Below are 24,693 nucleotides of genomic sequence, written 5' to 3'. Positions count from 1 at the left end.
AGGTTTGGGAAACTGTGTTTTCCCCTTTTTTGACGTTCATGTTGGTCTTGCTACTAAAAATTTTTGAAGATCACTGTTGTGATCGTTGTAAATGGTTGTTTATCTTGCTCTTGATGATATATATATTTTTTGATGCACTGCCGTGCATGTAAGCTTCAGTTTGTGCTTGAATTACAATAAGTTGCATATGTTTAATTACTTTGAATAGGTAGAGCGAATGAGAATGGTACTGTACTCATATTTGAACGTTTGTCTAAAATGCGCAAGGTTGTGCCCTTTTTAGACTGTTCATAAAGCGTACAATGTTTACCATATTGTTTTCGCGTATACCAAAAGAATTATATGCAATTTGTAACAAACAGTAACATGGGTAAAGCTGATGCATGTATTAATAGGGCGCAAGGCCAATAATACAAAGGATAATAAAGAAAAACATTGCCTGTATACTTTTATTTTTGCGGAATGGTTTGGCTTATATGTAACACCTTCGCAGTTGCTTCGCGTTCCAGGTGCGGGGAACTAGTGTCCCATCAATTCTTTTTAGGGTGTATGCCCCTTTTCTTAAGACTTCATTGACGATGTATGGTCCTTCCCATTTTGGCGCTAATTTGCCTGGTTTTTCCGCGTTGGAAGCCTCATGGTCGCGCAAGATGAAATCACCCGGGACAAAGGTACACACGCGTACGCGCGTATTGTAGTATTTTTCGAGTTTGAATTTGTACCTTGCCTCGGCGATGGCGGCATTCTCGCGCCTTTCTTCGAGAAGGTCTAAATACAGTCTTCGCTCTTTCTCATTGTTTTGGTTTTGCTTAGCAATCATGCGTGGTGATGGGAGACCAATTTCAGCGGGGATTACTGCTTCAGATCCGTAAACAAGACTGAATGGAGTTTCTCCCGTGCTAGTCTTTGGCATGGTGCGATGAACCCATAAGATGCTTGGGAGCTTATCAACCCATCCTCCGCGCGCTGTTCCAAGTCGCGCTTTAATGCCGTCGACTATCTGTTTGTTGACGCTCTCGACTTGGCCGTTTGCCTGTGGGTGTGCCACGGAAGCAAAGTTGTGTTCGATCTTCATTTCTTTGAACTATTTCTGAAGATCTTCCGAGGCAAAGTTGGTGCCGTTGTCGGAGATGATGCGCAATGGTAATCCGAATTTGCAAATAATATGTTCCCATATAAATTTGCGGATTACCATTGCTGTTGTTGAAGCTAATGCCTTGGCTTCAACCCACTTCGTGAAATAGTCTACTGCTAAGATGATGAATTTTACTGCGCCTGGCACGTCAGGGAATGGGCCAACAAGATCGATGCCCCATTGTTGGAAAGGCCAAGCGGACGTGACTGGTATTAGTGGATTCTTTGGCCGGAGTGTTTTTGGTGCGTGGCGCTGGCATGCTGCTCATTTCCGCAATATTTCTACCGCGTCTACGTGCATTCTCGACCAATAGTAGCGTGTGTTCATTATTTTTGCTACTACCATTCGCGGTCCGGCATGTATCCCGCACAAGCCTTCATGGATCTCCCTGACTAAGTATTGCGCGTCTGTTTTGTCAACGCATCGTAGTAACGGCCCCATGAATGACTTTTTGTATAAAATTCCGCCCGCCATCTCATAGTTTATTGCCTTATGCTGGATTTTCCTGGCTTCCGCCTTTCCTTACGGGAGTTTCCCGTGTTGCAAATATAAGATGATTGGGGACATCCAGGATCGATTGCCGATTTCTATAATGTTTACTTGTTTGAGAGGAATAGAAGGATTAGATAGCACCTCAATGCGTACCTCTTTTGCTAAGTGCTTGAAACTGGTAGCAGCCAATTTGCTTAGTGTATCTGCATGCTTATTCTCGCTTCTGTTTATATGATTAACCCTGAACGTTTGGAATTGGCTAATCAACATCCGCGCTTGCTCCAGGTATAACGCCATAGCCTCTCCTTTTGCATCATAGTGCCTATTAACTTGTTCGGCCACTAATTTTGAATCAACGTTAGCTTCGAGGTTTCTCGCCCCCATTTTAAGTGCTAAGCGAAGGCCTGCTAAGAACGCTTCATATTCTGCCTCGTTGTTCGTGCTTCGAAAATCCAAGCGTATTGCATATGTAAGTTCATGGTCATCTGGGCTGACCAACCGGAGACCCGCACCTGCTCCGTCATCATTAGAAGCGACATCTGTGTGTAGAGTCCCGACCCTATCGTCGAAAACAGGAACAGGGTTTTGGATTGCCTCGCACTCTTGGACTTTGTCGATAGGAACTTCTGTGGTAAAATCTGCTAGAACTTGCCCCTTGATTGCTGGTCGCGGTCTGTATAGGATATTTTATCCTCCGAGCTCAATGGCCCATTTGGCCAATCTTCCCAAGACATCAGGTTTGGATAAGATTTGACCTAAATGGTAATTAGTGAGAACTGTGATGACATGACCAGAGAAATACCGAAGTAAGCGCCGTGATGCATGTACTAGGGCTAGGACTAGTTTTTCTATCATCGAGTAATGTGTCTCTGGGCCAGTGAGCATCTTGCTTATATAGTAGATTGGAGTCTGAATGTTTTCTCGTTCCACCATTAATACTGCGCCTTCGGCAGCAGATAGATATAAAATCAGTGGCTCTTTTTCCCGTGGTGCTGTTAGCGTCGGCAACTGAATTAAACATTCTTTCATTTGCTTGAAAGCTGCTTCTGCTTCGGGCGTCCACTGGAAATGGGTTTTCTTGGTGCAGTTTCGTAGGGTGCTAATGAATGGATAAGACTTTGCCGCATGGTTTTCCAAGAATCTGTTCAAGGCTGCTAGACGTCCGGAGAGTCTTTGCATTTCTTTTATTGTTGCAGGTGATGGCATTAGCTGGATGGCCTGCACCTTTTCTGGATTTACTTTGAACCCTTCTCTTGTTACTATGAAACCCAAGAATTTTCCTTCTTCCATCCTGAAGGAACACTTGGTTGGGTTGAGCTTTAAGTTTATGTTGCGCAAAGAATCGAATGTGCGTTGGATATTCGCGAGCATTGTATCTTCCTCGTGGCTCATGATGACGAGGTCATCCATGTATACCTCGACTGTTTTGCTGATGTCGCCTCTGAAGACTGTGTCCATTAGGCGCTGGTAAGTTGCGCCTGCGTTGCGTAAACCGAAGGGCATTTTTGTGTACCAGAAAATGCCCTTGTCTGTGCGGAATGCTGTTTTGTCCTCGTCTTCTTCTTTCCTCTGGACCTGATGGTAACCTTTGTAACAGTCAAGAAAGCACTTCCATCGAAATGATGCTAGAGAGTCGACTTTTTTGTCTATCTCAGGAAGCGGGTAGCAATCCTTTGGGCATGCTTTATTCAGGTCTTTGAAGTCGACGCACATTCTCCATCCGCCACTATGCTTTTGGACCATTACTGGGTTGGCGACCCAGGTATGGTATTGAACCTCGCGCAAGATTCCGGCGTTAAGTAGCTCTGTCACTTGCTCATTCATAGCTTCTGCTTTCTCGGCGCTGAGGCTGCGCCTCCCCTGCGCAACAGGTTCTGCTGAAGGTCTAATGTTCAGATAATGTTGTGCTATATCGCGCGGAACCCCAGTCATATTTGCTGGGCACCAAGCGAATATATCTTTATTGTTAGATGGTAATTCTTTTAACTGTATTCGTGTTGCTGGTGAAATGGCGTGTCCTAGCAGGATGGTCTGTTCTGGATATTCGTCGTTCAGAACCCATTTCTCTGGCTCGTTTGATGTTGAAGGTTTGGCCACCTTTGATGGTGGCTCGTCATCTACGTACATGACTTCCTTGCTTGAGTATAGAATTGCTACTCCAGTTTTTGTTGGAAATCCGCATGCAGCATGTGGAATGGAAGTGATCATGCTAAATTCCCTTTGCGACCTTCTTTCGAGCAAAACATCATGGCGTGATGTTGCCGGCGTGACCATAAAGTTTACTATGACTGTACGCGAATGTTCGCCATCAGATAGAGTCACAGGAAACACTATTTGCCCTAATGGGAATACAGTTTCATTGCAAAATTCGGTAAGAGGAAAATCAACCGGTTCTAGTCGTGTTTTATCTTCTGGGTCAAGTTGTTTGAAGCACTGCTCGTATATGATATCCATCGAGCTTCCTGGATCTATAAACATATAGTCCGTTCGGTAATGGCCGAAGATGCCAGTAATGATGACTGGTCGCTCTTCCTGAGGGTCTCCAGGAACAATAGGAAATTTGACTTGCTGTTCCCTCCAATGTTGATCATGGTGTCGTTTGTTTGACCTTCTTGAAGGGCCTCCTTGCACCATGTATGTTTGTTTTGGTTCATCTGTCTGACCATTGGTTCCCTCTGATTTTGGGATTACCTTGGTATAGCTGTTAGATTGGATGTCCCACTGATAAGGTATCTGTGGGTCCAATACTACAGCATCAATCGTTCCACTGCTTCTTTGCAGAGCATCAGATCTGGTGTTTGGGGATTCAGATCTGTGAATTTGTGTGAAAACTTGGTTTAAAGCAACCTGGCATCTGTCGAACCAGTATTTTGGGGCTCTCTCTATGAGTTGATCTGAGGAACTTTTTTCGTCTGAGTGACTATTACTTTCGTTGACTCCCATGATTCCGTCAATCTGAGTATTTGGGGTTGTCGAACACAATTCAGATCGAGGAACTGATGGGTGAGGTAATGAATTTTCTGCCATGTGAAAACAGAGGATGAAAGAAACTGAATCGAAACGAGATAAAACTAATAAGACAGAGAAATCGGTGGGCGCGAATGAAGAAACACTAGATAAATGACCGGAATCAAATTATCTAGGGGGTTTGGATCTGCATAAAAAGGGTTGTTCTCTCTCGTCTGATTCGATTGCAACTGGTCTTCTTCTCCGGTAAACCCTACAAAACAAAATACCGTTAGCCTCATCAAGGGGAGAAGAGGGTTCTCTCCTTGACTCGACTCCGGCGTGAGAATAAGTATGTGTCTTTGAAGAAGAAGGGGTATTGACGAAGTGTGTGTAACTTGGATTTTCATACCTGAATTGTTCTCATATTTATAGCCGAGAGTTTTAGGCGGGAAAACCCGTTGGTGAAATGTTGACGGAAGATGCTAACCCCGTAAGCAGTTACATTTCCTTCCGTTAAGCTTCTCGATCCGACGTGAGTGCACACGGATCGCTATTTAGATCTATGGCTGGGGGTTTGCCACATGGAAAGTGATCAAGTGGAGGTTTCCCTCCAACTTCATGCCATCATCGTGATTTCAGGGGTGCCTGAGGTGATGACACGTGTCCAGACGGTTGTAACCGTTTAGTGGTGCACGATTGGGTCTTTCTAGAAGGTTATTGCCATAATCCTGTGTGACTCTTTTATCGTGTGGCACCAGTCGGGTAAATAATATCCAAGTCTGGATATCATTAGGCGGAAGTGTTTAACTTAGGATTTCCATCCTTTGTTTATGGGGAAAGCGCAAGGATTTATGATTTCCTTTTGGCGCGTAAGTGTTGTGTGTTGCCTATCCCTTAAGCCTTCTTCGTAGGACCAGTGCGCGGCCGCGCAAGGTCAAAAAGGGGCTGAAAGGCGGTACGGGTACTACAATTTCCCAAAAATTATGTAAATAGGGTATCTTTACAATTTTATATTTATTTATATAATTTTTATTATAATTGTGACCCATTTCCTACATTGCTTTCATAAATTATTACTTTTAATCTTTGTTTTTGTTAACAGACTTTAAAATGTTAAACTTTGGAAACCTTAGCAGTAGAAATGTCTTTGTAAACATTTTCTTAAACAACTTTCACTTAACACGTATGCATATCATACCAACCTAAAAGTAGGCTTTAAAGTGGGTCTAGAACTCACCAGTTTGCGTTTAACTTCTTGGCGTAAGGATTTCACACTAAACAACCGTCATCCGATCTGCATGAGGGTTAACACGTGAAACTCATCACTTAATAAACATATTCACTTCAGTGTCGTCGGTACAGTGTCGCTGACATTGTCATCGGCTTTGCTGTTGGTTCAGTGTCGCATGTGATTGTGCCTATCACTAGCATGATCGGCGCCATCCCCCTGGCAATAGTCTTAAATGTCGCTGAGCCACATTTCACCAATCATTGGCCAGCGTTGGGAGCGGCGCCATCCTCCCCAACTTATCTCAGCAACAAGTGTCGCCGAGATAGTCACCGAAGCTGTACCCAGCGTCACCGATTCATCATCTTCCTCACCCTAACGAGTTCCATTTTTATCCCAAAATACAATTTTCACGTCCAAAACTGTAACATCCCGAGTCTTCTAATCAATAAAATCCAAATATGTCCCGAATAAACCCGTAATTAAAACCCCAAGTGCGTGCGACAAAACATGCGATCGGTGAATCAACCCTTAAAGTTAAAAACCGAATCAATTGGGATCAAGACCCGAGCATACGCGATAAGTATCGGCACGAAAATCGATAAAAACGCGTGATTGGATGAAAAAAGGTGGCGGAGGACGCGTGTCACGAGGTGGTGATACGTGGCATACCTAGGTGGACACGTGGCAGCCTAGGCTAGACTGACCTCCCTGGCGCCACGCAAGAGATGTTCTGTCTCCTCCCCCGACGCGCGGGAGGTCCACCTAACCTATATAAAGGCCGGGTCTGGGACTTATTCATTTACACCTTTTCAATTAGAAATCGATACATCTTTTTCTCTCGTTCTGTCTTTCTAATGCAAGAACCCCTAAACCTCTACTCCATAGGGAATGTATTAAACCCTAATCGCTGAAACGATACCTTGTCCGATTGATCTAAAACCCTAGCAACGAAAAGCTGAAGTTCTTCCTGAATAAGGTGATACTTTATACGTTGAAATTTTGATCTCGTGATTATCGTTAACGTTTGATTTGGTTTCTATTACCCGTGGGCGGTTAAGAAAACTTAGCGGTTAAGAAAACTTAATAGGTAAGAAAACTTAACAGCTAAGGAAACTTAACAACTAAGGGGGTGTTTGGTGTTGCGTTTTCAAAATAGATTATGCATTTTCAAAATAGATTTTGCGTTTTGGAAGCAGATAATCACTTTTTTCATCCAAACACTTTTTTAGATTATTTATATTTTACAAACGCAATAATCAAATAATCACTTCAAAACGTAATCCCAAACTCCCTCTAAGTAAGTTACTTAGTTAATCAGTTAAAGTAAATTAATTAGTTAAACATTTAACGTAAATTTAATAAATTAGAATCTAAATAGGTATATATGGGGTAGATAACATATAAGGAAGGTTTATATAAGGAAGGTGTATATAAGAAAGGTATATATTTGGAAGATATATTTAGGGAAGGTTTATCTAAGTAAGATATATCCAGGGAAGGTTTATCTAAGAAAGGTTTATTTAGGGAATGTATATATAGTTAGATAACAACTGGGGAAGATGTATATGGGTAGATAACACATGGGGAAGATCTATATGGGGTAAGAAGTATTCCCTACCTATAAATAGGAAGCTTAGGTTTCATTTCCTTGCTCATTTCTTCTCTTCTTCTCTCTATACGTTGGTGTTCTAACCGATAATCACCCTGATCAGAGAACCAACTAACGGATACCAAAATGCTGCCTGAATAAGGCTATACTTTGTTAACTTATATTATGGTTCTGATCTCGAACCATCGTTAGGTTTGATTCGGTTTTACAATAATACGTATTCTACTCTATTAAACTAAATGTTTAACTATCAGAAATCTCAGAACTATAAACTTACTATCCAAATAAATGCTTTACTATCAGAAGGCTTAGAATCAGGAGGCCTGCTAAATTAGAACTATAGACTTACAAGAAACTTAATTATCTGAAAGCTCAAGAACTACAAGCTAGCAAGGTGAGTTCCTCTGAACCGTTTCTAAAACGGGATGTGATGTTTTGTCTGATTGGTAATAACTATGGAATCAACTATGTATAACATCTGTGGATATGTGGCAATGATTGATAAGATGATTGAGGGCTGATTGTATGTATCTGATTTAACTAGTAGAGCTTGTATACATAGCCTAGTTATGTGAACATATATACCGTGCTTACTCTATTTTTATCTGTTTGCCATGATTATATCTGACTGATGTTATAGTCGATAAAAAATATGTTTTAAATAAGATTATTTGTGTTCATGAACTCACCAGTTTATGCTTTATGCTGAGTCCTAAATATTTTTCGAGCACACATCTTAGGTGCCATGTGATTGTAGGAATTGCAGACAATGAGACTAGTTTATGAGGAGATAGAGGTCTAGAGGGCTGCTGAAGATTTAGATCTTTAGTTTAGTTTAACTGACGAAAATATTATTGTATAATAATACGTATGTATAATACACTTTAATGTTTAATTAAAGTTCAAAAGCTCCCATTGTGAATTCTCTAGTTACTATGTGTTCTGTAAATCCGACGCATAACACTCTCTAGAGCTTATCTTGGGATGCGGGTGTTACAAAAACGTTTGTTTAACTCCCATGAAGCAAGATTCATGGTTTTTAGTTCCAAAAAGACGTAAAAATCCGATCTTTGAGCTATAAACCCTGAATCTATCAAAAACCCAAAAACAACGAACACTTAGATCTTAGATCGAATGTTACCTGAATCTTGAACAATTTGTTGCTGGAGTGATTAAGACTCAAATAGGAATAACTTCCAAGCTTCAATTACTTCAAAATCACTTGAATAGCAAGTTCACCAACTTTCTCTCTCTAGAAATTTGATGATGGTGGTGATTATGGTTAGGGTTCAATCTCTTTGCATTATATAGTAAGGGCTGATAGGCTTATAGCCCAATCCTTCCCTCTTTGGGTTTAAATCCACCCTTAAACCACCTTTTTCATTAAGTCTTAGTGGTAATCTCGTAGTTGATCTTGTTTTTCACAAAAATCCGGTATGTTACAAGTCCACCACCCTTACAAAAGGTTTCGTCTTGGAAACCTTCTATACCATAAACGGAAACGAATACAACTCCTTCATCTCCGCTTTGGACTTCTAGGTGTTGTTTGAACCCTCTCGATGCTTCCATTGAATTTTCACCAGGGGAATCACCTTATTGCAGAGTCGCTTATCCTTTTGGTCGATGATTGCCACATGTGTCTCTATGTAATTTAACCGATCATCCAATTTAATATCGAGAAGAGGCGCCCGGGCTGCCTCATTGACTACTCATTTTTGTTGGTGAGATACGTGAAAAGTCGGATGAATATAATTACATATATAGAAACCGCTCCAAAAGAGTGTTTTTTTTAAGCGGTTCTTCAGACTGCTTCAAAAAAGTCATCTTTAGAAGTAATTTTTATTTTCAAGCTGTTTTTTTATGTTTTTTTTTAACTATTTTTAGGCGGTTTCTAAGGAACGGTTTCAAAAAAAAAAAAATCCACCTCAAGAAAAGGGTATAAATCTTAGCAAACTTTACAAATTTATTAAAGATAATGCCTTTTATGAAAAAGTATTGTTTTCATGCTAAAATTTCTAGGACTTTTCTTTTCATATCTTAAAAGTGGCTAGGTCAAGTCTGCACCAAAAAGAACTCGCGCAGACATTTTTTAATGAAACGTTTTCGGAAAAACAAACAGTCTGCAGATGACAATGTCTGCATGTGGTATACGCGGCGCAAGCAGAAGAACCTGTGCAGATCTTTTTTAGATAAACAAACATCACCGTTGTTAATACATTGGTTTATTTGCTTCCTATCCAAATTCGAAACACTCATTACTTCACAAGATGCAAGTTGTCTCTAGCCTACACGTTTATAGTTTCTATTTTATTAAATGCATGGTAGTTTAACAATTTAATTTACGAGACGTGAAAACTTTATCAATCATCTTTTAATGAGAAAAGGATGTTATTTGTATTGAAGCTTGTTTGTTTTACTTCTAGTAATTAATCTTGAAAACGAAAATAAATTTATAAACAAAGGAAAGTACATTGATATATATAAATAGAGAGCTTATTCTTATCATTGGTCTCCAAGTACCATCAAACCCTATTATTGAATTGAAAGAGGGAGAGAGAGAGAGAGAGAGAGATGGATGCTATGAGGATGGAGGCATTTCTAAGGGTTTGTGTGATCTTGCTCTTACTCACCACTGCTTGTTTGGTTAGATTTGATTCCCAAACCAGCCTTATTTTCCCTTCATACTCTAGAACTGCTAGTTTCAGAGACATGAACGCTCTTTTGTAAGAACCTTCTCAACTCTCTCTCTGTCTTTCAAAATGGATCAAAATCAAGTGATTTGGATTCACTCATACAATAAATAATCCAAAATGTATGTTATGTTTGAATCTCATACTTGAGTGTCAATATGTCGATAGATATATTGGACAAGGACAACAAAAAGTTTTAATTCTCAACTGAGTTTTGGTTTAGAAAACCTCTTCCCAGACCCATGGCCTAATATTTGGCGGATTGGCGAGTTGACGGCATATTAATTTGCCATAAACTCTCCCTCTCCCGTCCACACACGCACACGCAAGGGCGAAGTTTGAATTTTTTTACAGGGGGTCGAAAACGTATATACCCAAAAATTTCTATAGAACCGGGGGGTCGAAAACATATATACCCAAAAATTTCTATACGAAAACTACATATATAACATTACTGGCTGAAAAGTTCGGGGGGTCGGGCGACCCTCCCAGCCCCTTCAAAGCATCGCCCCTGCGCACACGCGTGCCCGTGCACATAGATATATTATAGTTATTAATGAAGAACATGTTTTGGGGTGAAACAGTGTGTTGGTGTTCATAGACATAGCAGCTGCAGGATATAATGTGATTCAACTTGTGATTAGATGTATGCTGATTTCCTCACCTCAGAAACAAGATATGAGGGGTTCATACAAGCATCTTGCTTGGTTCTCTTTCTTGTTAGACCAGGTGCGTAGTACTTCTATTTATTTCTGCCAAACTAACACATAAAATATAAACTTATAAATCTACCACCAAGGACCTCTTTAAATGTTTTAACTTTGTCACCTCAATGAAACATAAATATTCTAAGAAATTTTATTCCCATAAACAATATATCATATGATTGTCCATTTATAACTTTGTTTAAAAATTATAAGGTCCCACATAACTTTGTTTAAAAATTTTAAGGTCCCACCTTTTGTTATTAGTATATATTGCAAAATGTTTTTGCTTTATATAATGAATGAATTTTTTGTTGGATAACTTTGTTTATTTACAATCATGAATTTGGAACAAAAATGTAATTGTGTAATTAAAATCGGTCTACTGCAACCAAGTCCATACCTACATTTAATTACAAATAATTTTCTTCGGTCTACTGCAACCAAGTCCATACCTACATTTAATTACAAATAATTTTCTTGATGCTTAAAATGACGAAACAAAAACAGATACCTAGTTATCTATCTACCTGAAATGGAAATGTAATTGACATCTATGAGGTTAATGCATGGCATAAAATAAAATTGACATTCATGACTAATGGGATAGATCCACCTAATTTCTAACCGTGAATTGGTCCATTAACATGACACTGGTAATGTATATGGTGTAAAACACAGGCGGTCGTCTACATGATTTTCGCAGCAAACTCAGCATCTCTCCTGGCCTCTGTATACGCACTCAACGGTGAACATCATTTGTTTTGGATGAAATTATGCAGCAAGTTCAACCGATTTTGCACTCAGATCGGTGGTGCCTTACTTTGCAGCTACGTTGCATTCCTCCTGATGGCTGTCGTATCGTTCCTTTCGGCTTATGGTCTATTTAGACACTATTCACCCAAAACTTTCCTTGTTTTAAAGTAAAAAAAAAAAAAAAAAGAACAAGAACAATATTGTATGTTACAGATTTGTTTTTATTTTATATTCTAGAGATAATCATATATATAGTTTAAATAATGTAATCGCGGTTAGTGTTACCTATGAAGGCTGTGGTTCATGGTTAACTTGTGGTCAATTTCCATACAACAGAAGTACAACATAGAAGATCATTTAAAGCATGGTGCCGTCCATTAGATGTTCAGGAAGTAATGGGTTGGTGGGGTGGTACCTAAAAATTAATGATCAACTTGTCTTCTAAATCTTATTGACCGTTTACTTTTACTTTTGATGACATTGATCTTTTTCACGATAAATTTTTGTGAATACATCAAGACCCGTGACTTATACGCTGATTACAAGTGATGTTGCAAGTTGGTGTGATCTGTATACTCATTATCTCCAATTTAATGAAAAATCCTTGCTATCAATAAAATATAGAGTCTTACTGTCATTGATTAAATAGTATAGCATTTGCATTTGACAATATATATTAACAAGGTTTATGCCCACCGCGTTGCGGTGCAGGGGCGTAAAACCGTGTTACAAGCGTAGCAGGGCAGGGGCGTAAAATCATTCGACATAGCAACTGAAGGGCAACCAAAAGCGGGAAAAATGTACAAATAAAAACACGAATTTCTAACACCAAGTGACTCTGGTGACGTAAAATGTAAACGAAGGTGAATTTATACCGACACATATTAGAAAGTCAAGAGGGTAAAAAACTGAGGGACTAAATGTGGCCACCAAATACCATACCAAGTAGCAACCAAACAAAAAGAAAAAAAGATAGGGAACAAATGTGACTACCAAACATCGTGCTAAGTAGCAACCATATGCCGATCTGTTAAAGCACCGGATCGATGACGAACATCCAACATTGCACTTGATTCAAGACATGAAGAACAAAATATGAACAAGATAGAAATATGTAGAAGATGAACTCTTTATTGATGAATCAGTCATCACAGATTACACAAACCAAAGGAGTATACATCATCTACAAGCTGGTTTAGATCACAAAGATCTAAACCTAGCTTTCTCTCACTAACACATAGTATCCCTCTCTCTCTTTAGAATTCACACACTGATGGAGAATGGATGGGATCTTGTGAGAGGTGCACAAAGCTTTCTAGAGTTCCCTAATCTACACAATACACACATATATATAGGCTAGGGACTAAACCCGGACAAAACACATTGTCCGGGATACAAAACAATACAATAATCCGAAACACTCGAAAGTCGTCCGGAATGCCTTCAGCAATTCTGATAATCTTCATTATCGTTGACTTTAACTTGGACTTCTGCTTTGGTTGACACAGAACTGATAAGCCACAGTTACCCAGCAGGAACTGCACTTACAGTCTCCCCCTTAACTGTTGCATCAGTTCTGTGTGGTATTGATAATCTTCAATCACCGGATATTGTACTTACAGACTCCCCTTTAACTGAAGATATCATGTCAGCTTTCAACTTTAGCTGAGACTTGATCTTTCTGGCAGAGCACTGTGATCTTCAACCCTTCTAATCAAAGACTTGCTGACGATCACTTAAATTGCCGCTTTGAGAAACCCGAAGCATCCAACACCAGACGTTGTAGATCCTCCCCCTCAAACTACTCCCAAATCAAGTTAACGCGAACCGACCTACAACCATATGTAAGAGCATCACTCGATACATTAATCTTCAAACTTAACCAGTAGAAGAACGAAACGTCGGATTTCCAATGCCTAACATCAAACACTTCAAATTCGGCAAAGACATGAAGTTTGGTTCGATAAATTAATAACAAACCAAACTCCGAAAATGTACATCCACCATCTTGATCAAAGTGTACAACTGAGTGTCTAAAATCATTTCATCTCGAATCTTCAAGATCCAATCTCGTATCTTCACAAATCCACCAATTACCCGATGACTTTCGTCTCTGATCTCCCCCTCAATGTAAGAACCCCATATTTCGAAAATCCGATCAGTCACCAACTTGGAAGAGGTACCAAGAAGACTAATCTTCTCTACTCTAACCGGCATACGATAAAGGCATGACCTTCAACTAGTTGCCAATGAACAATTTTCTTCATCACGTCAACACTTGATTAAACCTCGAACAAACTTGACAAAACTCAATCACACACTAGCTCTAACTTGCTTCATGTTATAAACACTTCACCACCGGTAAGATTAACACTAAGTTAATCTCAAAGATAGTAAACATGAACTTGTTTTGATGTAGCACCACGAGCTTTTGGTTTACAAAGAAAATGAATGAAGAAGATAAATGACGTCACACACACAGTAGCCGCCAGACAAAACACACACACAATTATTAGGGTTAGGTGCACAAAATTTCACACGGAATCGCCGCCTTGTCTATTCCACATAAAGGTATATATACCAGGTAAACCCCGGACTTTCAAAACAAACTAGAAAGCCCGGACAAACAAACTACACAAAACTCAGACTTTTGTCCTAAACAAAAACCCAGACAAAAGGCTAGCCTAAAACTTGGACAAAATGTCCAAGGATAAAACTAGGACTAAGTTTCAATATATGAACAATAAAGACCCTACAAATTGGAAGGCATGCACTTATCACCCAAAGTGCATTAACAAACTCCCCCTTGATCAGTGCATGGTCTTCATCGGTCTTGAGATCTTCATCCTTTCTTCGAGTACTCGCTTCCTGCCCAGACCTTGTTCTTCACACAGAATTGAACTACCTTGATGAACTGATCAGCTAGCACACGATCTTCTTCAAGGTATTTTAGAGGCAGGCGTCGAAGCTTCTTCAGATGCGCTTCCCTTAGGTTGACAAGCCAAATCGGATCTAGAATTTTTCAATGTCAACCGTCACTATCTTCTCGGTAATCACCGCTTCCCCAGTCTTGCCATTGAGTTACCAATAACCTATGTTGTCAAATTTATCCAGATCAAACTTGCGCATAGGAATTTTACGGAGGCATCTCGCTGGAGGATAGACCATCTTCCATTCTTCTTTACCAGTAAACTTGTTTAAGTACTTAACTCCTCGACCAACTGCTGGCTTGAACATCTTCCATTTACTTTCTCGACTCTCAGCAACGAGATGAGGAATTAATCCTCTGATACTAGCAACATTCCTATGGTTGTTGAGATCCAGCTGAGCAATGTGATGGAGATCACGAGCTGGAAGAGTCTGAAGGAGCTTGGCCCTTGGCCTGAAATACTGTACCCCATCGGTCCTTTTGATCATTACCAGGCTGTGTTGCTCATCAAAATCCCAACTTCGAATCTGACCCGAATACTCACCTTTTGTGGATAAATACCTCTTCCTTTGAGTTTCATCTGGAAGATCTTTAAACTATTTGTGAGCTGCCAAGCTAACTTCCTCGGGAATTCGAATAGGATTAAAGATTTCTTCGGGCATTTCACTACCAAACACAAAGCCTCTGATAACATCACTGTCAACCGGTAAGGACTCGTACTCAATCCTTTTCCCTTTCGCAGTCTAATTGAAATCGAACTTACCAGCTAGTTCATCATCAGTTCGCCAATTTTCAACCATTTCCTCAACCACTTCACAAGCTCCTAAAACCAAATCAGCAGCAGGATCCAATTCAGAATCAGATAGGGCACCTGTATCAGCATCTACAGGACCTTTATCTCCCCCTGCAGCTGCACCCGAGGACTCCCCCTCAACATGAGCCGAGGTTGCAGCTTCAGGAGCACGTGCGCTCCTTGATTGCTCCCCCTGCTTCGCTGCGTTGGGATCCTTGTCCTTGTCAAGATCGTCTCTGATTTTCTTTAGTTCATCCATCTTACATTTAGCCTGAACCTGAAAATCCAAAGTCTCCCCCTGAGCAGCAAGGAGTGACACGAGATCTGTCACAATCCCGAGAAGCCGATCTGTGGTACTAACCAAAGTCTGTTGTTGGGCAGAATTCGAGGCATCTTATGAACTTACCCAACTGGACACTATAATCTTTGGTTAGACGAAAAAGCTGTGCCATCTGCTGATCTCGAACTGCATCCCTTTTCTTCAAGAAAGCAATTTCTTTCTGCTGCCTAGAGATCTGATTCTTATGTTGTACCATGACGTTGGCTGCATCCTGAAATTTGCCACGAACAAACTCCTAAAAATTCTGCTCTTGACCTAAACTTGATGGTCTCGAAGCAGAAACTGTAGAAGATCTAGGAGCAGGAGGTCTTGAACCAGACGGTTGTGCACTGGATGGCCTAGGACCTGAAGATGGTAGAACTGGAGGACGCAGAGATCCTTTCTTCGATCGCACTGGCGGACTCGGACCGAAAGCAACCTTCGGACGTGCTTGCCGTGTCTCTGGCGCTTGCAAATCGGTGAAAGCACTAGGTCGCGGTGGCAAAGAAGAACTTCCTGATACAGCAAACACATTACCCGTACCCATTTGAGAAGATAACGACCCAAATAGTGGCACTGCAGGAATCGGAGAAGACATCATCGGCGTCACTGGTTGAATAGAAGTAACCATACTGGTAGCTTCCACAAAGGAAGTGAATGGAAGTGAAGAAGACAGTGATGGGAGAGCTACAGATAACTCCAAATTTAGAAGACCACTGGAGTCTGATGGTGCAGAGCTTGACGTAACCGTGATCGAAGCAACTATCGGACTCGAAGACTGAAGATCCGAAACTGTAACACGTCGTCTTTTATACATCTTGAGAGGAACTGGCACACAGACAGTATCAGTATCAGGACGACGACGGTCCTCATCATCATCATCAGAAGAGGACGAGCTAAAAACGATTGAATCCAAATCGTTCGCTCTGTCATTCCAAGTAGCTAAGCGTATACTCCAGTCGGAAGAGGGACCGAAAGAAGCAACCTTTGCTCGAAATAACTCAAGCTTTTCTCTTTCAGAGGATGTAATACGATTTTGAAGATCTTTCATAACTAACAAGAGGTATTCCTTTTCAGTGAGCATGTCATCCACAAAAACTTCTTCCATAGGACGCTTCCCTTTGTCAACTATACGGGAGGACGGACCCGCATCTAGAGCTGCATCAAGCTCTAAAATCACCTACAACAACTCATGTTGCCGAAGACGTAGAAACTGGAGCTTGAACAGACACAGTTTCTTGAATGGAAGCAACAACAACTGGTACAGCAATCACTGGTTCTTCAATAGGTTCAGGTCCCGGAGGATTAACCGGTGGTTGTTGAAGATCAACCTGAGGTTGAACAACCACGGGCACGTGAACATCATCAACAACTGCTTCCATTCCTCCAACAAAGATTTGATCAACACCACTTCTAATGTTTAACCAATTTGGATCATTTTCTGGATTGTAGTTTCCTTGAAGAATAGAACCACGCAAGGGAGTCTTAACAGGACGAGCATCAGTCCTTTTGGACTCGTTAACCCTCGCACAATCAGTGAAAATACGAATAGGCATGGGTGCTTGAGCGTAGGCAGGTAGAGTTCCGTCGAACGAAAGATTCGGCAATAAGTGTCGAATAATAAGTGAAAGAAAGCGAGGATACATAATCATCAATCGCTTATCATTTGCCTTCCGACCAATCTGATGTTTGTAAGCTTGGAGAATCATCAGTGAGAAATTGTACGGCTGATTGAAAGTTAATCCAATCATTGCAGAAAGAAGATCATGACCCATCGTATCAGTTCCCGATTTTCGTGCAGACAGACACTGCATTAACACATGAAAGAAGTATCTCCACTGCCCAATAATCAATCCCTTGTAGATCTCCTTCCTGGTAAAAGAACCAACGTAGCCGAAAGTTCTAACCCCACGTTCACGGATTTGCCGCACATAGCACGTGTTTCCATGATCTAAGTCACCAAAATGCAAAGCCGCACGAATAACTGCCTCCGTGATAACAATAGGGCTTCCAAAAGTAGTAGCTTCGATAGAATCATCAACAATCTGAGCCGTACGCCAAAAATCCTCAATATACGCTTGCACTTGGTGAATATTTTCTGAAATCGCGAAACCAATTCTTGAATTTCGAAGAAAACGTATGATATCAGAATATTCGGCTCCACCACGAACGTTTTCGTTTAGCAACGCAATTTGATTGTGATTACGATGAAACTCGCGAACAGGACGAGGTTGTTCTGCCATCTTTGTTGGAAAACAAACCAAAAACAAAACACATGCATTAGATATAATTGCAGAACAGTCAGCATACGGTTTACACACAGTAAACTTCAATATTCAATTTTTGGCAAAATTACTGTCACACACTGTAATTTTGAACTTCAAAAGTATGAACACACAGTTAACATATATAAAAATAAACCTTGAACAGTCAAACCTGGAAACAGTTTAGTGAAAACACATTTAAAGATCTGACCTCAAACTTAGACTGTGATAAAAGCCCAGACAGTTGAAAACTCGGACAGTGCTGAACATCAGAACTGTTAAAACCTCGGAACAGGTTCAACTAGTTTAAAAACCCCGAATGAGACCCAACTGGTTAAAAGTCGGGCCCTGAATCATTTTGTTGATTAAAACTCGGAACAGATACTAAAAGTCGGACCCTGAATCATTTTGTTGATTAAAAGAAACCTCGGGACAAATAACAACTTAAAAACTCGGACAGTGCTTTTTAGCAATTAAAAAACTTTGAACTTTCAAACTCGGTACAACTGAACCAGTTGAATCAACATGAAAAACTCGGACCAGTTGAACTGCTTAAATCCTCGGAACACAGTTTGAAACTCGGAAACGTGAGCCTGTTTAAAACTCGGAAACATCACACACTGCAACCACTCGTCACAATTAACACACTCAGACTTGAAAACTCGGAAGTTTTTTTTTAATAAACCTCGGAACCTCAAACATTGAAACTCAGACATAAACTTTTAACAAAAACCCGAAAAGCTGAACTGTTTGTAATGCTCGGAAGATTTTGAGAATCGAAACAGTTTAAAAAAAAAACTCGGACCTTGAGAAAGTTAAACCTCGGAACAAAGAAACTCGGAACACGAGTTAAAATCTTATCATGGAATCAAGGCTTTGATCCCTCCGAACTTACGGAAGAGAAAAAAATTGAATCTCAAAGATTTTAACACAACAAACAAGAGCACTCCTTTCATGATGGATCAAAAAGGTGAAATTTTCAAAAATAACTAGTTATCTTCTCCATAAGAACAATCAAGTTTCGCGCCTAAACACCAACCAAGAACTTCACTAAACTTCTTTCAAACAAACAAATTGTTACCTAATCAAGCATACTCAAACACATTTACACAAAATTTCTACTAATCGAGGCTCAAAATTAACTCAATCATTCATTATTCTTCAATATTCAAAACCCCCAACCTCAAGAACACCAAGTTCTTGAACCCAAACATAAAACCCCCAAAAATTTTCACAAAGCCCTAACTTCAAGATGTTCACAAGTATCAAAAACTATCATCAATCAGTAAGAAAGAACCAATCAAGCAAGAATCACTAAGAAATAAGAACACTAAGTTCAAACAAGATGAATATTCAAGCCCTAAATTCAAGATTCTTACCATGTTTTGAGACAATGGAGATGTAAAGAGTGTAGTGATACATACCTTGAAGAAGACTTAGGGTTCTATGAGCAAGAAAAAGAAATTTCCAAGAAGGAAGGAAGAAGAATGAAGGTGAGAAGTTAGGGGCGATGATCTTCTGAGGTTATTGTGAGTGTTTTGAATGAGAGAATGTTTGAGGATATTGTAAAAATCGGACAAGAGGGGTAAACTGTGTTGCTAAAGAAAATCGGTTGGGGTATTAAAGTTTACTGAACCTCGGTTGGGAATTAAAAATCGGACATGGGGGTTTGATAAAAGGTCGGACTAGTATATATATATATAAATAAATCAGGCTTCAAGTTAAAACTCGGACCGGATAATTAAAATAATAAAACGAAAACATCGGACTTCAGATTCGTTTAATCTCAGACTGAACCCTTAAACTTGTTCCAACTTAACAACTTGACACAAAATAAAAGTTTGTGAAGCTTTCAAAGAACAAATCTTTCACTTCAGAAACATGAACATCTCGAGATGGAAAAATATCACTGCTTGGAACAAATTTTATCGAATCCCTTAACCTGACGAAGTTTCTCACACACACTTAGATGTATCTTACACGACCGATTTTCCATGAGAAAACTTATTTTAACTTACCGAACTTGATATTTAATATCTTATTAAATAATTTTCACAACCCTAGAGTATTCTTAAGAAAGATAACTCGCACATAGAAACAAGAGAGCAAAATCTTTTTGTGGTTTTTCAATTTAAACTAAATTAAAAAGGTTAAACTTAAGAACGTATTTACACTAATTATCTTTTTGTGAAATCGGCGCAAAGGAATCATATCGGTTTTTACTGTCAGTATCCGACACAAAAACCATAGCATTTAAGTTTAATCTTTTAGAATGATATTGACAGTTCAAGACGTTCAACGGTATTGTGGTCCACTTAAGTTTTAGCACGCTTTCGAACACTGTTTTCGAGATATGGAATTAAGTGTATTAATAGCTGACAATAACTATGTTTACCCACCTCAGAATATACTCCCGTATCAAGGTATGCACGAGAGATCATCTTACTGGTGAGTATACCATTTATCATCTGTTTTTGACGTATAAACTGATGTGAGATACTCACTTATTTGGAAATGAAAACAAGCCCTTTGTGATAGGATCACTTATTGATGAGGAACTTGAATTTCAGATGCATAAGGGCACAGGAGCAAGTCCGTGAACAGGTTAGTACCATCGTACAGACAAAGAGACGAACTTGACTCCCGCATAATTTTGTGGGACATGTGATTGTTTATCACTTATTGGGGTCGAATGCATCATGTATTAATGATATTTACACGTATGTATGGTATCATGGAAGATCTAGACTTGCGTCCCCGTTATTTTCGGTAAAAGAAACAACCATGATACCCAGATGATAAACAGCATAAAAACCACGTATCTCAGAACCTCGGCAATCTATCAAACGAAATTACGGTACCAAGACCATATATCCGAGAGATGTGCCACACAAGTTACGCAGTTTATTATGTTTATATACCAAAAACAGGTTCTTATTGACGCGTAAAACCTACCGAAGCAACGTATAATGAAGCTGTCACAGTTAACGGTTAATTTTATATATAACCATAGTCCTGCACGAGATACGACTAACCGATGTACTATCATTTCCCTTATACCTCAACACGACTTCATTTTAAATTTTTCATATGTTTTTGTATTTTTTTTTTGAAATTTATCCTACAACTAAGTAAAATGTTTTTGGAGTTTTTCAATTTTTCGAAAGCGGTAAGAACTGTACAGAAAAGATAAAATAAAGTTTCTATGCGAGTTTAGAAAAGCATTTTACTCTGGGTTGATCACGCCAATCATTCGGACCAGATTTTCAAATCTAGCCCGATCGAATGTCTTTGTAAACAGGTCGGCAAGATTATCCAAGGTGTCTACCCTAACCACTTCTATTAAACCCTTCTCAGCACAGTCGCGAATAAAATGATGCCTAACATCTATGTGCTTAGTGCGTGAGTGATTAACTAGATTGTTCGTTATGGAAATAGCAGAGTTGTTATCGACAAGAATAGGAGTTCGAATAAAATTCAAACCGTAGTCCCTCATTTGCTGCTGAATCCACAAAACCTGAGCACAACAGCTTGATGCAGCAATGTACTCAAGTCCAGAGACAAGACGATTCCCAAGAAGTTGTGTGCCGCCAGAGGTTGACTTTCTGTTCATCGGGCACCCTCCGAAGTCTGCGTCAGCATATGCCATCAAGTCCAGACCACCTTCAACTGGATACCACAATCCAAGCTTAGGCATCCCTTTCAGATATCTGAAGATACGCTTGACCGCTTTCAAGTGAGACTCCTTCGGAGTTGATTGGAACCTAGCACACAAACAAACAGAAAACATAATATCTGGTCGTGAAGCAGTAAGATACATTAGTGAACCTATCATTGCTCGATATAGAGTCGGGTCCACTTCAGGATCTTTCTCCTTATCGGGTGAAAGCTTGTGATTTGTCGGGAGAGGCGTGTCATAAGGTAAGCTATCTTCCAATCCAAATCTTTTGAGAATCTCGTGGACATACTTTGTCTGATGCACGTACGTCCCGGTTTTTCCTTGACTCACTTGAAGACCTAAAAAGAAGGATAACTCGCCCATCGCGCTCATTTCAAATTTTGACTTCATCACTGCCTCAAACTCACGACACAATTCTTCATTTGAAGAACCAAAAATTATGTCATCAACGTAAATTTGCACGATCAGAAAATCTCCCCCTTTCTTCAAAATGAACAGTGTGGAGTCAATCGCACCACGCGAGAACCCATGCTCCAATAGATGCTTTGACAAAGTATCGTACCATGCTCGAGGAGCCTGATGGAGACCGTAGAGAGCCTTGTCCAACAGATAGACTTTGTTGTCTGACCCTGGAGCTTCGAAACCCGGTGGTTGGGATACATACACAGTTTCATGCAATTTCCCGTAAAGGAACGCGCTTTTCACATCCAACTGATAGACTTTGAAACGCATGTGTGCAGCAAAGGCTAGAAACAAACGAATAGCTTCCAGTCTTGCCACCGATGCATAAACTTCGGTATAATCAATCCCTTCATCTTGATTGAAGCCTTGAACAACCAACCGTGCTTTGTTTCTGACAACGACACCCTTATCGTCTTTCTTGCACTTGAAAACCCATTTCGTGTTGATTGCATGTTGGCCCTTTGGAAGATCGACCAAATTCCACACCTTTAACTTGTCGAACTGAGCTAACTCTTCTTGCATCGCCTCACACCAAGAATTATCCTTCAGAGCCATCTGATAGTTCTTCGGCTCTATTTGAGAGATAAAACATTCATGCAGGCTAAGATTGTAGATTTCTTCTTTCTTGATAGCAGAGAACAGACATTGCATCTCTGAAATACTCCTTCGCGTTTGCACTCCCGCATTTAGATTCCCAATAATATTATCAACAGGATGATGAATATTTGTTCTTGGAACTGGAATTGCCGGAGCTTGAAGATTGTTTCCCAAATTCGATTGAATCTCCCCCTCAGCATTTGCATTACTACTAGAAGCTTGATCATTACCAGAAGACGCATTAACATTTGGATATGCTGAAAAGTCAACGTATAGATCTCCACTTGTAGTTTGAGCAGCTGCATTGGGTATCTGCTCAGCAACAACTTCATTTACGATCGAAGAATCAGCGACTGGAACATTCGAAGACACATTAGTAGGAATACTTGCTCTCCAGCTCGCTTCCACTTCATCTTTGTTCACAAGATGTGTGTATACAACCTCCGAATCTTCTTCTGAAACATCAGGAAGATCAAACGAATCAAATAATTTATCATAATCATAACCACTTTTGGGACCGAATTCGGACGGAGGAGGATCGAAACTCAAAGGAGTTATATCAAACACGATTTCCACTGTTCGCTTCTTGATGTTATAAACGCGTTTGTTTGGAGTTCCATTGGCATATCCCAAAAAGAACCCCACTTCACCAACTTCCCCCATTTTAGGAGTATCTTTGGTGCGTTTGATAACACACTTAATCCCAAAAGGTTGAAAACCAGATAAGTTCGGTTTCCTGTTTTCAAGCAATTCATAACACGTTTTATCTTCCCTTTTGACCGTAAGCACATGATTTAACACATAACATGCAGTGTTTACCGCCTCGGCCCAGAAGAAAATTGGCAATTTTGATTCAGAAAGCATAGTGCGGGCCGCCTCAATTAGGGTACGATTCTTCCGTTCTGCAACTCCATTCTGTTGAGGAACATATGGAGCGCTGAACTGATGAACTATTCCCATTTCCCGACATAACTCATCCATATAATGATTTTTAAACTCAGTGCCGTTGTCACTTCGGATTTTCTTAATAGGAAGTGAATAATTTTTCTCAAGTTGTTTAAATAAGTCTCTTAAAATACTGGCAGTTTGGTCCTTTGTTTTTAAGAAAAATACCCACGAGTATCGTGAGAAATCGTCAGTGACAACTAAGCAATAGGACATCCCACCAATGCTAGCAACATGGATCGGGCCGAAAAGATCCATGTGAAGCAATTCAAGTGGTTTTTGGATTGAGTTAACTGTTTTCGATTTATGAGGCTTTCGTTTGATTTTTCCTTTTTCACATGATTTACATTTGTTGTGCATATTGAAACTACGTAAAAGAACCCCCAACACTAACTTGTTCTTCACTAAGTGGTTCATTTTTCGCAGATGCACGTGGCTAATTCTCCTATGCCAGAGATACGATTTATCTTCAGTCGCCTTCGAAAGTAGACATGTCACTGGAGCAGACGAGTTAACCAACGGGCGCATGTCCATGACATATGTGTTATTCACCCTTGGAGCCCTCATAACGATCCAATCTTCAGGAACAACAAATCCCGAACGCAAAACGAAGCAAGCTTTATCAGTGAACAACACCGTGTACTTGTTATCACAGATTTGAGAAACCGACATCAAGTTATGCTTCAATTCTTCAACATAGTTCACTTTATGCAGCGTGATTTTTCCATTTGACACTGAGCCTTCACCGGTGATGTATCCACCCTTTTCACCGGCAAAGTTCACATAACCACCACGAATTTGTTTAAAATTGTTCAATAACTCTTTATTTCCTGTCATGTGTTTGGAACAGCCACTATCGATATACCAAATATAGATAGCCCTCTTCAGCTGCTCCTACACTCCCCAACAAGAAAATTTAGTTAGGGTGTGGGACCCAAGCCATGATGGTCTTGGGTCGTCCCGATTCATCAACATAAGAAAACTCTTTGAAATAACCACCATTGCCTTTGTGTCCTCCATTTCCATTTCGGAAATTGTTGGAATGACTCCCCGCAAATCGTGGATTATACGGAGTTGACGATCTGTCGGTATAACCAGAGTTTCCATAACCTCGGCTTCCATAGTTTTGGTAACTGTAA

At 40.0% G+C, this 24,693-nt stretch overlaps 2 protein-coding genes across 2 annotated transcripts; one reads left to right on the top strand and one right to left on the bottom strand.

Annotated features, from left to right (window-relative positions):
* Nucleotides 1-472: 472 nt before the first annotated feature.
* On the bottom strand, nucleotides 473-1,075 carry LOC110892395. The gene has a single exon (XM_022139561.1). It carries the CDS (start codon nucleotides 1,073-1,075, stop codon nucleotides 473-475), a length of 603 nt encoding a protein of 200 aa, XP_021995253.1.
* An 8,838-nt stretch (nucleotides 1,076-9,913) lies between these two features.
* On the top strand, nucleotides 9,914-12,033 carry LOC110893997 (CASP-like protein 2C1). The gene is made up of 3 exons (XM_022141160.2): nucleotides 9,914-10,139; nucleotides 10,691-10,835; nucleotides 11,492-12,033. Exons 1-3 carry the CDS (start codon nucleotides 9,988-9,990, stop codon nucleotides 11,735-11,737), a joined length of 543 nt encoding a protein of 180 aa, XP_021996852.1. The 5' UTR covers nucleotides 9,914-9,987; the 3' UTR covers nucleotides 11,738-12,033.
* The last annotated feature ends 12,660 nt before the right edge of the window (nucleotides 12,034-24,693 follow it).

Source organism: Helianthus annuus, chromosome 12 (genome assembly GCF_002127325.2).
Source record: "Helianthus annuus cultivar XRQ/B chromosome 12, HanXRQr2.0-SUNRISE, whole genome shotgun sequence".
Lineage (NCBI taxonomy): Eukaryota > Viridiplantae > Streptophyta > Magnoliopsida > Asterales > Asteraceae > Helianthus > Helianthus annuus.
This window is presented reverse-complemented; position numbering and strand designations above follow the sequence as displayed.